The 15162-nt window shown below is 41.8% G+C and overlaps 1 protein-coding gene across 1 annotated transcript in view; it reads right to left on the bottom strand.

The window, feature by feature from the left end:
- The window catches only part of AGBL4 (AGBL carboxypeptidase 4), a 1858614-nt gene that overhangs the window by 289888 nt on the left and 1553564 nt on the right, over positions 1-15162 (bottom strand). The window contains exon 9 of the mRNA XM_066594768.1: positions 12968-13079. Coding sequence (XP_066450865.1) covers positions 12968-13079 — 112 coding nt within the window. The remainder of the gene's footprint in view (positions 1-12967; positions 13080-15162) is intronic.

The raw sequence follows: 15162 nt of genomic DNA, 5'->3' as shown, positions 1-15162 counted from the left end.
ACCTGCTCACATATACTGACTGCGGACAGGATACAAATCCCTAACACACAGCAGGACTATAAGGTCCTGGGGACATCTGCATGTTCCACGTCTGATGTTGTGTACCTGATCATGTGCCTTTATGTTGGAGAAACAAGACAAAAACCTAAAGCAAGGATGAAGTCTCACCGCCACACAATTAACCCTTTCCAATCCAATTTTGGATTCAGGGTTTCCTAAAATGCTTTCTCTTTTTACTGTTATACAACGATGCAATCTGCTGGCTAAAGCCAGTGTGTGTGCGCCAGAGAGGCTCCGACAGCAGAGTGGCTGGCAAGAGACGGTAAGAATACCCTGTCGGACGTCGTCTGACATTGGAGCTTTACAAGCTTCAATCAAAATGTAGGAAGACATCAGACAGTGGATTGGAAAGGGTTAAAGACAGAAAGACCAAATTACCTATGGCTGAGCATTTTCGTAGTCACAGACACAGCATAGAACATATGAAGGTTACTATATTAAAACGCAACTTCAAATCTCAATATCATAGAAGAATTTGCCAGTACAAGTTTATAACCATCTTTGACACTCTCAAGACAGGTATAAACATTTTAAAAGGCTTCATGGTAGAATGGAGCATATGAGAAATTCGGAGCAAAGATAACACGCTGGCCTGGTGACCCCCTAACACCAATCTAGAGACCTGATCATCAGGCTCTTGTCTAGATGCCTGTACAGCTCAATCCTGTGTCAGCCATGAATGTTTTCCCCCACTTGGCTTGTGCCGATCTTAGTCCCAGGTCACACAGGGCTGCTACCTGGTCACTCCCCAATATAAGGAAACAGTTGCTCTTGCCGCTACTCGCCCACACTAGCTACATAACTGCCCTGACTGCTGCTGGACTTTCTCACAGCTTGACTGCCTGTTTACATTCTGGCTGCACCTCCTGCACTCCCTGATGGCACAATAACAATTCCTTTTACAACCAATATGGCCGCCAGCAGTCTTGCAAGGGGAAAATGGCTTTACTCAAGTAAGGGAAAATTTGTGCGAATGTTCACATGGGCAAATAAACATTTACCTGGGAGAAAAAGGTTTGCCCAAGCATTCACATTTTCCTCTATAGTGACCCAGAATGGTCAATACAAAGGAATAATTCTGACTGTTCTGGAAAAGTTGTATAACTGAGTGACTTAAAATGTGCTTATGATATTTTGTGTAATTTGTAATAGTGGTAGATGGCGCAAGATCTGAATATGATGCAGATGCCAGTCTACAAAAATATAGCTTTTTATTATAACTGGTAACGGCTAGTAGATATGCTTGAACAAGGCAAATAAAAAATTGATAACTGTAATGCAACACGTTCAATGATAAGGCTTGACTATCACTACCAAATGCTCGCAACATGTGGCAGATACGGCAACCAACGTACAGTGGTTGCATGCCTTACAGAAAATTACCCATACAAAAGGAAAGTCACATCACCCTTATAGAGTGAGGGAAAGTTCAATAAAGACAGCAGCTTTCCCGTAAGTCATTGTTTAATGGAGAGGAGTCTGAGAAGCCAATGCACAACAAGGGAAAAGACGAGTTCCTTTCAACACAAAGCTCCAACCATGAATAAATAATGTTTATCAAAGTCTCTACCTAGCAGGCCTGCTTACAATCTACCGCTGATTGTTCATGTATGCACACTGTTTTTACTGAGGTATTTCCTCACTTACGAACTCCAGCATCCTCTTCACTGTGATGGGGGTACAGAGTTTTCCAGTGTATTCAATTGTAGAAAAAAGATGAGTCTCAGTAATGGCTCCACAGAATCTCTATGGTGGTGGCCTTTGTGAATTTGCAGTCCAAACTCCTGCAGCAGTAAAGTCCTAGCAAACCTTCACAGCCTAGCACTGCTCTGACAACAGCAAGCAGCCCACAGTGTCTCTGATCTGCCTCTGATCTAGGACAGAAAACCAGCATACTCAGTGCCTCTCTACACCGTCTCCTCACTCTTGCACATTCTTCTATAACTTCCCCTATCCTCAAGACGTTTCCCAGGGGCAAAGCTCTGTTTTGAAGGGGAAACTTTAGCTTATGCAAATACTTATTCACTCAAGCGCACACACTTTTGCAAATGTGTTCAGAGTTGCAGTAGCGCCCTCTTACATAATGGCTCCTCTTAAATGTGGTGGCTAGTATAAAGTATTATTTAGAACAGTCTGCAAACACAGCCCAATGACTCAGCTCTTCCAGTTAGCCATTAAGCTGAGGGGAGGTGTAAACGTTATATATGTGCTTGCAATGTTCCAGAAGTTTCAGAAAAGCAAATAGAGGTGTAGTTAAAAATGGGCATGTTATCTGGGTTAGGGGACAGATCTTCACCGTTCCTAATAGCCATGCCTGGATCCAACTTCTTGAGGAGAAAAGGGCTTAGTGCAAGTTGCAGATATTTTTGGGTCCTGGTAAAAAACCTAGATCAGCAGTACATAAAAGATAGAGAGCCAGCAGCACTTTCAGCCACCACCTTCAGGACGGAATTTTGAAGACTTGGATTTTAAAGTACTTTACCATTCATCATTGGATGCCGAATAAGTGTGAATGAATTGTTACCCTGCTTGACTCTCTGGACTCTCTTCTACTGGGGAATACACACTGCATTACACTAAGACATCACATCAGGGAGCCGAGACCGGCCTTACCATCAACCCCCTATTTTTCATTGTAGTGTAGTCAGGTGAGAGATCATTACCTCCTACTCTGACACACTACAACGGACCAGTACAGAGGAATCAGGGATGTAGCTGTGGAGTAGAGGTAGCAGCTGGTGCATGAGTAGGTTCAAAGACAACTCTGCTACGTAGAAAGACATACGAATTATGAATGGCACATGGTAGGTGTGGGGTCTCAGGAGCTTCAGGTTAAGCCTCTGTGTGCCTTTGAACAGACTCCATGAATTCAACTCTACCATGTGCATGATGCCTTATGGCAAAAAGCTTGAGTGATCAAGGTTTCACCAGACACATTTCTCATGGTTCTATAATGCACAAAGATATTGGTGCAGCATTTAATTAGACATACCTTCAACAGTAGAGGGCACCAAAGTCCTGGTCAAGATGCTGAGGGAAGAAGATTTGGGCCGTACAAAAAAAGGAAGTGTTGTGCGGTGACAGTGTGATCGGAAATGAGAAGCTCAGTTGTTGAGAGAGCAGGAGTTTGCTATCTGTGTCCAACCACCAACTATGACTTGCATTATTCTTGGAGTAGTGAAGCAGGCAGAAGGTGTTGTTATGGCGCAGCAGCCACAGACGGAGGCAGCGGCATAATTTCTTTACAAAAATAATTTCACTGAATAAACTGGTTTCACTCCATAGGAGGGTATTTCATACTTAAAGGGAACCGTCACATCTCCTCAGCACCATAAAACAAGTTATGGTCCTGTTAGGGGACAGGGAGCCAGGTGAGGTATTACTTAGCCGCTCCCTGGATCCTGTGAGGACCGCCAGTAAAGATCGTGCTGGCGCTATAAATCCGACTCTTTTCACAGTGTGCCATCCGCAGTTCTCCCATAGACTTGTATAGCAGAACGTGGGCACACGGAACTGTGAAAAGAGTTGGATTTGCAGTGTCAGCGTGATCTCCAGTGGTGGGCAGATGACCGGTCCTCTTTAAATGTTATATAATTTAACTGGAAGTCACATGAAGCATGTATGTCCAATATTGTGGCAAGGCTGTGCACAGAATGGCCAGCAGGGAGCTGTAACCAGGCCTTCTATGTACTGAAGGTGTGTTAATCAGCAGGGACTGCTGTGCGGTGTATCTAGAGGAGCTAAAAATTTCCAGACACATTCAATTTTTTGCTGCAAGCTGGGACTGGAAAGCTCGAAGCCAGAGCTGCTGCTGAAAGAGTAGAGCTCAATGCCAGAGCCGGGCTGCTGCCAGAAGCCAGAGCTAGGCCCGGCTCTGGGAGAGAGAGGGTGAAAGTCTGATGGGGAAGGACGCCTCTAGACTGACTCCCTGTTGGGTATGTGTAGTGGCACTAGGCCACTGTGTTAGTAGTGAGGGAGCTACTGTTTAGTTAGTATCTTGACGGGCAAGCATTTATTATTAAATTTATGTGCTGCCAGTGGTTCATGTGTTTGCACTGGATTTCCTTGCTACCGCTGAATATTGAAGATAATAAAAGTAATTTGGACTTTTACATGGACTAATTGAGCCGCTATGTGGTCACCGACCCCCCCACCCTTTCCTCCCCCAATTCAGGCATTGCCACAATACGTACTATTTTTTTTCTCCTTAAAGTGACAGTCCTGCCCTTACCTGCCTAATGGAGGCTGCGTCCTTTCACCAGGAATGCCTGACATCATAGACGTCTCTTTGACTTAGGTCAACTCTGCCCTGCCACCTTCTCTCGAACTTTTATCTTACGCTAGGTGGCCCGCTGCAGTATTACACTATAAAGTAACTTCGCTGAGACTAAGCTCTTTCGTAACTAAACATCTTCATAGTAGTATGACATGCCCATAATTGTACTCCATACTATTTCCTCAAAGGTCCACGGCATGCCAACATTGTGCCCTCATGCACTGTACATCTATACATTAGAAGCCCCAGGTCACTGTGGACTCAATGCACCATAGCTGTGAAATAACATCTCCAGTATACTTTCATCTCACATACTCTTTTATCTACACATAACTCAGCGACCCCAAAGTGCCTCGTTCCCCATCACAGTATATCACATCTACATATCACATTTTAACCATGAACATCAAACTCTCAAGTACAGCATCTCAATTCACGACTTCCCCGTATCACATTTCCTTTTGATGAGATACTCCATCTGTTGCATACGTCAGTCTATCATAGTTCCTAGTGTGCACACAGTCGTTGGACTAGTCTTATGCATCATGCAGCTTGGACACATCTGCACCCATGGCACCATCACCGAATCCAGGTTCATGGTGCGGTCATCTGCTTCACATGGCCACCATGACATTACCTGGGGGCAGGGTTTAGTTTTCATTCACCGTCCCAGCACAGAGGCAATCCTAGTGAACTTAAAGACATTTCTGTAGAGGTGGAGTAAAATGTCATTTTCACTCCACAGCTACAACACCCCTTTAAAAGTCTACCCATGCACAGTAGTACCAGAGTTGCTCAACGAAGAGAAAATGTCCACATACCTAAGTAGTTACAGAAAGGCCAAGATTGCTATCAAATTGAGCAGCAACTGAAGAGAAAGGCTGGTCTTATACCAGAGGTTCATCCGTGATAAAAAATAGCCTTAGTTTAAGACAGTAAGGGCACCTGGTATAAGAAATGACTGATATTGACACTGAGATTACTGATGAACAGCCACGCTGAACTTTACTGGCGATTGCGGTCATATTCTAATGTTGCCAATACGTAGAGATTATTTCCACCTATCCAAACTGGGATTATTTACCCTGGAAAAAAGACGGCTAAGGGGTGATCAAATAACTCTGTATAAATACATAAGGGGACAATACAAGGTCTCTCCCATGATCTGTTTATACTGAGGACTGTGGCAGTAACAAGAGGGCATCCACTACGTCTAGAAGAAAGCAGGTTTCATCGCCAACACAGAAAAGGGTTCTTTACTGTAAGAGCAGTTAGACTGTGGAACTCTCTGCCTGAGGATGTGGTGATGGCAAAATCCATAAAGGAGTTTAAAAGGGACTAGATGTCTTTCTGGAGGGGAAGGATATTGCAGGATATAAATCTTAGGTTAATTGTTAATCCGGGTATACAGGCAGGTAGGAACTATTAGAGGTTGATCCAGGGAACAGTCTGATTGCCATTAGGGAGTCGGGAAGGAATTTATCCCTCAAAAGGGCTAATTAGCTTCTGCTCTTGGGGTTTTTTTGCCTTCCTCTGGATCAACAACATAGGAGGATAAACAGGCTGGACTAGATGGACATTGTCTTCATTCGGCCTTACATACTATGTTACCTACATATAATGTATATTGTCTGCATTATTGTGCATCTTGCACTGCCATATATGTTGCTGCATAATCTACAAGAGAGAAAGAATTATTGCAACCACTGCTTCAGTGATTTTGTTGCCTTTCCTCCTACATCCATTACAGCTTTATAGGATATTTTTCCCACAGTAGAGGGTGCCAAATTCCTGGTGAAGACATTCAGGGAAGAAGTTTTGGTCTGTAGAAGAAAAGAAGCCTTTGTGTAGTCGCAGTGTGATGGGAAGTAAGAAGTTCAGTTGCTGAGAGAACAGAACTTTGCTGATTGTGGTAGGGTATTCCGGCCACCAACCATTACTTGCGTTATTTTTGGAGCAAGACCAGAGTTGTCTCACAAAGCGGAAAAAGGGCACCTGATGTAAGAAGTGACTGATATTAATACTGAAATTGTTGACTAGTCAAACCAAAATTTACTACAGACTGCTGTCATATTCAAATGTTGACTATTTATAGAAATTGCTACTTCCACCTGCATCTATTACATATAGAGGGTTATGCAAAAAGAAGTAGCAGATTTGGGGATTTAATTGCAACAACTACAAAAGAGAAGTACACAATCCGCATATCAATGAAAAGGGGAAGGTTCAAAATTGTTTAAGACATATCAGTAAGTTCTATTTTCTGTCACACCACAGCACTGTTTCTTGTTGCTTACAGTTTATAGGAAAATGGTGAATCCATTGCTCAAGTGCAACGTTAATTCCGGCGTCGATTCCAAAAACAGCCGAATTGTCACAAGTGAATTTACAAGTGGCACAGAAAATTTGTTGAACTAACAAAACTGCAAACGAGACACCCAACTCTGCAGCCATCAAAAACTTTGAACCTTCCTCTTCTGAATGATGTGCGGATTGTGTACCTGTCTTTTCTAGATTATTTGTAACTAAATCCCCAAATCTGTTTCTTCTTTTTGAATAACAGATAGAAGGATGGATGGATAGATAGATAGATAGATAGATAGATAGATAGATAGATAGATAGATAGCTATGAGATGGATGGATGGATGGATGGATAGATAGATAGATAGATAGATATGAGATGGATGGATGGATGGATAGATAGATAGATAGATATGGGATGGATGGATGGATGGATAGATAGATAGATAGATAGATAGATAGATAGATAGATAGATATTAGATAGATAGATATGAGATAGATAGATAGATAGATAGGAGATAGATAGATAGAAAAATATGAGATAGATAGATATGAGATAGATAGATAGATAGATATGAGATAGATAGATAGATAGATAGATAGATATGAGATAGATAGATAGGAGATAGATAAATAAATAGATATGAGATAGATAGATATGAGATAGATAGACGATAAATAGATATTAGAGAGATAATAGATAGATATGAGATAGATGGATAGAGATAGATAGATAGATAGATAGAAAGAAAGAAAGAAAGAAAGATATGGGATAGAGAGATACATACATAGATACATACATAGATAGATATGGGATAGATAGATAGATATTTCTGCATTGTTGTGCATGTTGCACTGCCATATTGAATCTGTTACTGCATGAGCTACAGCTGCAAGCAGCCACTGCCTCAGTGATTTTGTCGCCCGTCCTCTTATGTCCATTGCAGCTCCGTGGGACTATATGGATGAAATTTTGGAAATTTTGATAAATTTGAGATTACTGGTAGAGGAAGACTATGTCTGCTGTTGAGATACTCATAAGCTCAGAACCATCAAACTTCCCTTAAGTATCCCTGAGTATCAGGAATAATTGGCAATTATCTGCTTGCGATGCAAAGGAAGAAATAAAAACATTTTCCAAAATATACATGTTTGAAATATCTGGGGACCGCGCTTCTAAAATCCGGAGAGGTATAATCCTCTCAACCAGAACAGACTCTGCCCTGCATACATCATTTAAATCAGCTGGCAAAAGAAATATGATGTTTCAATCAATCAGTGCCTGGTTAATGATTCAAAGACCTAACTTGTCTTGAACACAAGCTCTCTGGGAATATTACAGAGAATCCATCTTCTTTCAAAAGCTTAAATAGAACTTTATTTCAAACACTCATAAAAAACTTTAGTCCGGTCTCCCACAAAGCTTAAACAGATGCCCAGAGGGCTCCGTATGTTAAATATTTCGAAGGATTTTCATTTAAGTAACAAGAAGCTCTTTTTCTAGATGTTTAAAAAAGTTGCCACATTAATATGCAGAATGGAAATGTTCAGGATTTGGTTCCTTCCTGAATTGATGTGATTTCCATCTTTATAATAATTCCCAATTCTGCTCGCTCATCTATTTTATGCCGGAGAAGACTGCGGCGGATACATTTTAATAGTCTTCAGCCAATGAATATGAAGATGTAGTGAGCGATATTGAATATACTGGAGATTCCAGAAGGATGATAAGGACCTCCCAATTTTAAAGCCCCTAAAAAGTTGTTAAAGGGATACGAAAGTTCAAAAATCAAAAAAGACAAAAATAGTCACAAAAGAGTAAACAGGCAGTCCTTCATAGATGAACGACTGCCTGTTTAAATGGGCTAGTAGATACTTGGTTTTTAGGTGAGTCGAAAACCAAGCGACTCTGTCGCGTCTTGTTTTTACAGGAGCCCGTAATCGCTCTTTTGAGTGATTACTCGGGCGACTGTTGGCTCATATAACTGAACTCTTAGGCTGTTAAAATGACCCTAAGGTTTGAGGACAAAAGTCTGTCCTGGGACAAGAGGGGTTGGGGGTATGTTTCCTGCACTTCTTCTCTGACGTCCGATCCACCACTTCTGGTCCCGATTTACGGTTGTCCAGGATGGCCACTGCAATTTTATATAATGCTTATACAAACTTTCACATGAGCAACACTGGTCCATTAGAGAGCAAGTATAGTGCATTGATAGTGTAACACTACCTATGCACTATGGGGATTAGGTAGTCTGAAGATCACGTTGGCCATCTTGGATGCCTGAAAATGGGATCTGAAACTGACAGATCGGAAGTATGGCAGAGAAGAACAAATGCAGGTAATATACTAAATGCCCCGTCCATTCCAGAATTGACAGAATTTTGTCTCAAAACCAGAGGGATGCTTTTTAGCCAAGTCTCACCTCTTCAGTGACCACAGAAAATGGGGACAAGGAGGAAACCGAGCCCTGTCTTTCCCACAATATTTCTATAGGAATATGCAACAAATCTTTCAGGTTGGCAAATTTTTGTTTTCGTTCAGCATTTTTTCTCCCTGTTTATACCAATTTTTAATGTCCATTCAAAGCAAGTTAAAAGTGTTGTCCGAGATATACGTGGGCACTATCTGATATTGCAGATCAACCCATTTTTTCTTATCTCCATCAACCCCTTTAATATAACAAAATATTGCAGGGGTTGTCTGAGTTAAGGAAACCCCTGTCATTGGGTCCCTTGTGCATTAAATTTTTTTTTTGCCCAGTCCCCCTGGTACTCCAAAGGAATACCGCTGCCATGTGTTATTTAAAAAAAAAATTCTCTTACCTGGATCCCCATTCTGCAGCTTTGAAGATTCTTCTTTCCAAGATGGCGCCGCTGGTATTCTCCCACGGTGCACCGCGGGTCTTCTCCCATGGTGCACTGTGGATGTTCTTCTGCTGTCTGGGCTCCACTGCCGATTCCAGCCACCTCATTGGCTGATCGGCACCACATGACGGAGGCGGAGCTACGCGATGACGCGGAGAAGAGGAAGGAGCCAGGACGCAGCTCGTGAGCCCGGACCATCCAGAAGAGGAATCGTCAGTGCGCAAACGCGACTGTTCCTGTGACCAGAGGAGAAGTTTGGTCGGCGCCATGGAAACGGGGACGCCAGCACAGGGGGGGACCCCCTGTAGGTAAGTAAATAACTTCTATATGGCCAATATTTAATGCACGATGTATATTACAAAGTGCATGTATATGGCCATACAGAAGTGTTTAACCCCACTTGCTGCCGCGGGACAACCCCTTTAAGGTAAAAAATCAGCAGTTACTCACCTCTCCCTGCTCCCCCTTTTGTCCTCTGCCACTGACTCCGGTCTCCCTGTGATGTCACTTTGCATGCTCAGTCTATCTAAAAACAAGCTGCAGCAGCCAATGACAGCGCTTAGAGATCATGGCTGAGCGCTGTCATTAGTTGATACAGCACATTTATAGGACGTCACAGCTGCCTGTAAACCGACAGAAGCAGCAAGGGACGAACTGAAGGGCTGGGAGAGGTGAGTAATTGGTGATTTTTTACTTTAAAGCATGGTAGACCCATTGACAGGGGTTTCCTTAACTTGGACAGCCCCTTTAAATGGGTTTCCAGGGCTTTTTATAGATGGCCTATCCTTAGCCATCAATATCTGATTAGAAGAAAATGTCTAACTCCGAAGACCTTCACCAGTTGGTTGATTGACTTTGCTGCTGGAATCCAAGCGCTGCACCTCTTTCACTGTTTACCAGGCACAGCTCCACATATTATGCAGTGGCCATGCCTGGTATTGCAGGAGGTACAGAGCAGCAGTGATCTATAATACCAAAAAAAGCCATTACTAAATGTATAGAGCTATGCCTGGTAAACAGTGAAGAAAGGACTCTGGCGAGTGCCATGGCTCTTTCATTTAGCTGACAGATGGAGGCGTTGGGATTCGACCCTCACCGATCTTATATCGATGGCCTATCCTAAGGATAAGACATCAGCATGAAAGTCACAGAAAACCCACTTAATATTGTGTTAGACAGTATCAAATGGTTTCTTTGGGATTTGAAATAATAGGCTAACTGTACAAATAGAGACATCCCATGCATACTACAAGTGTGGAGTTTTTTCCTGAAAATTAAGGAGACCTTTCTTTACAATTTTAGACTAGACCTTTGACTTGCTCTGAATGGGCATTAAACACAAAAATGAATAGAAAAAAAAGTCAAAATGTAAAAAAAAAATTCCATGGAAATAGAAAAATAGAAATTCCATGGAGAAAACAGGGTTTTGTTTCCACCCATTACCTCTTCTTCGGTCACTGAAGATGATTGGTGAAGGTATTGTGAGTTAGATCCACAGCAATCTGATAATGATGGCCTATGCTAAGGGAACGTCCAAGAATGTATGGACCATAGAGGCAAACCATGCCATTGCTATCAGGCCCATGGAGAGAGAGGGCTCAGTGATGTTTGTCTTCACCCCCTTTTATATTGGGTGGCTGGAACCAGTGCAAGACTTCCCTTCCCAGAGGAACTGACTTGCTCAAAAACTAGGCATTGTGAATTGTCTTAACGCTACAGAACGTAAGTTTATGTTCTGGCAAAGTGGTGGTTAACACAACAGGACGTAAACTTACATCCTGTGGATTGTGCAGACTCAAAAATGAACCTGTGCCATCCAGTAGTGAGAGTCGGTTTTAACTCTCAGCCAACCTCCATCGCAACAGTATTGATCAATCATCGATCTTAACCCCTTAATTGCCATGATCAATGTACATGTAATTACGGAGGCTCGATAAGTTGCCATGGCAAGTGGACGCCATACAGAAAAACTGCAATGCATTATCATAGTGATCAGAGCTTTTATGGTTCAGGTTCCCTACAGGGACATGAAAAAAAGTAAAAAAAAATCAAAGAAAAATAGCGTTAAAAAAAACAAAAACTGTTTTGCACACTTTCACCGGTTTGTGTAAAAAAATAAAAAAAAACACATATTTGGTATTATCGTATCCATAATGACCTATACAATAAATTGAACACACTATTTATCCTGCACAGCAAAAACGCTAAAAAATAAATTAAAAAACGAGGCAAAATGCTTAATTTCTTCATTTTGCCTTCCAAAAAATGCAATAACAGTGATCAAGAAATCCATATGTACCCCAAAATGATACCAATAAAAGCTACAGCTCATCACGTAAAGAACAAAGCCTCATCCATTGAGAAACGGCAAAATTGATGTGTTTTCTCTCCCTGCCCTCCAAAGAAAAATTATAAAAGTTTTGCAATACATTATATGTATCTGAAAATGGCACTAATAAAAACTACTGCTCATCACGCAGAAAACAAGCCCTCATACGGCCGTGTTGACTGAAAAATAAAAAGTTATGGCTTTTGAAAATTGGAGATGAAAATCCCTCAAAAATCATTGCATCCTTATGGCCAAAATAGGCCGTGTCCTTAAGGGGTTAAGGGTCATGAAAAGGGTCAGGAGGTGAAAACAAACATTAGACCCTTCTGTCCTGGCTGTCAAAATGAAGGGCTTTAATAAGAGGTCTACTTTGATCTTTGCTACAGGGACCCCTTTCTCTGCAAGTCACTGGAAAGGTCATCAATGAACGTGTCGGAAGCCCTCATTAAGTTGCGTCAAATATGTATAAGTATCAAAATAATACACAAAGTAAAAACTTGTCATTCTTTCAAAGTGCATTGTAGGAACTGTTCATGCATGAATTTTTCCCACTATGTACTAGTAACTGTATATTATATTTTTATAAGACATATATTAGTCCTGCCAATACATACGTTGGAGACATGTCTACTTTAAGGATTACCCTATTTTTTCTAGGCATCACTCCCTAGGAAGAACAAGTATATACCAAGGATGTCATTATTAGAAGAAATGGGCTGGTTTTTGTACATTAGCATTAAACTACATCAATATCAGGGCCACAGCCAGAAGGGGGCATATACAATGGGTGCCAAAGGGGTAGAGGAGCCAACAAACCTTTTTGCCTCCCCGGTGAATTGGAAGTTGTCTCTAGGTAAAGGAAATTGAGCTTTGATATGGTGCACATATACTGTAGAACTCTGTAACCAACTTCATATTCTATAATGGTAAACAAAATGATAATTCTCTGCTCTGTATTGAGCTACACTCATCCAGCCTCCTCCATTTCACTTCCATGGTATCTCCAATGACGATCAAGCAGTGAAATATACTGTATGCCGATTAAATTATCATTCAAGATTCAACGCTTTCTAAGAATATATTGTATGCACATACTAATTAAGCAATATATATTCTATATACATTATAACTTACATGACTGTTGTGCATCTCTAGGATCAGCTGCTTCACTCCATACAGAGTAGGATGAGCCCAAGGAGACGGGTCCTGCCAGTGTCTGTTAAGATCAAACCCCATCAGCGAGCACCTGTAATAAGACATAACTGCTCATCAGAGTCAGGTTCTCCGGTTTAACATAATCAGATGTTGTAGTACAAATGTACAGTATATTGTAGTATAGTCAGTGAAAATCAATGACTCGTGGCTTTGATTGGTCTAACACTAATATGGGGGAGAAGGGCCTTGGTAAGAGAAGTGACCAAGAACTCAATGGTGACTCTGGATGAGCTCCAAAGATCCTGTGTGCAGATGGGAGAAACTTCCAGAAGGTCAACCATTATCGCAGTCTCCACCAATCCGGGCTTTATTGGAGAGTGGGCAGACAGAAGCCTCTCCTCAGTAAAAGACACATGAAAGCCCTTCAAGTGTTTGCCAAAAAGCACCTAAAGGACTCTCAGACTGTGAGAAACAAGATTTTCTGGTTTGATGAAACAAGATTGAACGTTTTTGGTCTCAATTCTAAGCGTTATGTCTGGAGAAAACCAGACACTGCTCATCACCTGCCCAACACCATCCCTACAGTGAGGCCTGGTGGTGGCAGAATCATGCTGTTCTTCAGTGGTTGGGACAAGGAGTCCAGTCAGGGTTAATGGAAAGCTGAATGGAGCAAAATACAGAGATATTCTTAATAAAAACCTGTCCCAGAGCACAAGGGACCTAAGACCGGGCAGAAGGGTCACCTCCCAACAAGACAATGACCCTAAGCACACAGCCAAGACAACACAGGAGGGGCTTAGGAAGTGGCCCAGCCACAGCCCTGACTTGAACCCAATCAAACATCTCTGGAGAGACCTAAAAATGGCTGTCCACAGACGGCCCCTATCCAACCTGGCAGATATTGAGAGGGTCTCCAGAGAAGAATGGCAGAAAATCCTCAAACTCAAGTGTACAAACCTTGTGGCATCATACCCAAGAAGACTGGAGGCTGTTATTACGGCCAACGGTGTTTCACGTAAGTACTGAGTACAGGGTGGGAATACTTATTTCAATGCAAAATGTTAGTTTTTCTTTTTTTTCAAATTTACAAAAATCTCTTACATTCTGTTTTCACTATGTCATTATTGGGTATTGAGTGCAGAATGATGGGGAAAAAACTTGATTTATTTAATTTGCACAAGGCCACAACATAACAAAACGTAAAAAGAAAGCAAAAGGGTCTGAAGACTTTCCAGACCCTCCGGACCCACTGTATATGAACAAGATATGATATGCAGTTAGCAATCTAGGGAGAGCCCTGTTGATCGGCTCGCCAAAGGTAAACTTACATACTTGCGCACCTTATATGCCATGGATGGCACTACATGCTATTTTTTTCCACAAAATGTCCAATGAAGCATTATATAGGCATTCCTATCGGATGGGATACCTCTTCCTATCAGTTATCTTATTATGACACTTCAGTCACAAAACAGAGCAACCAATAGCGCCCCTCAGGCATTATGTCGGAAGTCCATCTCCACAGTTGCAAATGGTTTTAAAAAACTGACCAAACTTCTATTTCTTCAAAATGCTTTATAGAAGTAAGAATGTTCTTCACATATACATTCATCAATAATAATGACCTCAGTGTATACAGTCCATTCGTAAGCGCTCACTGCCTGTGGACCTTACCTCTTGGCTTGCGGATGGACTGAGCGCTGAGGTGATTATTACTGATAGAGGTATATGTGAAGAGGATTCGTACTTCTATTAAGCATTTTGAGGAAATAGATGTTTTGTCGGGTTTTTTTTTATATAAGGTTTGCAACTGGTACTTCATCCATGCAGGGGGACACAGGACCCCCATGCTTGTGATTGATGATGAGGCTCCCAGTGGCCTACTGATCAGACATGTATTCTTTATCCTGTGGATTGGGGATATGTTTAAAAATTAGTACAACCCCTTTAATCAATCAGTGGTCAACGCAGGAGAAAGTGATGGCAGCAGACTGTCTCTGCAGAAAGGGAAAAGTAGCGCCTATCTGGCGCCATTAGTTACACTACACGTCAGTCACACTAATTGGTATTTAGTGTGATTATGATGATGGGTTACAATGGCCTCAAGACACACAAGGGCTTATTTACTAATACTGTCTAAGGCCTTAGTCAGACGGGCGTTTTTTTTGCGCGAT

This window comes from Eleutherodactylus coqui, chromosome 3 (genome assembly GCF_035609145.1).
Source record: "Eleutherodactylus coqui strain aEleCoq1 chromosome 3, aEleCoq1.hap1, whole genome shotgun sequence".
NCBI classification, from domain to species: domain Eukaryota; kingdom Metazoa; phylum Chordata; class Amphibia; order Anura; family Eleutherodactylidae; genus Eleutherodactylus; species Eleutherodactylus coqui.
Note: the sequence above shows the minus strand (reverse complement) of the source record. Positions and strands in the feature narration are given on the sequence as shown.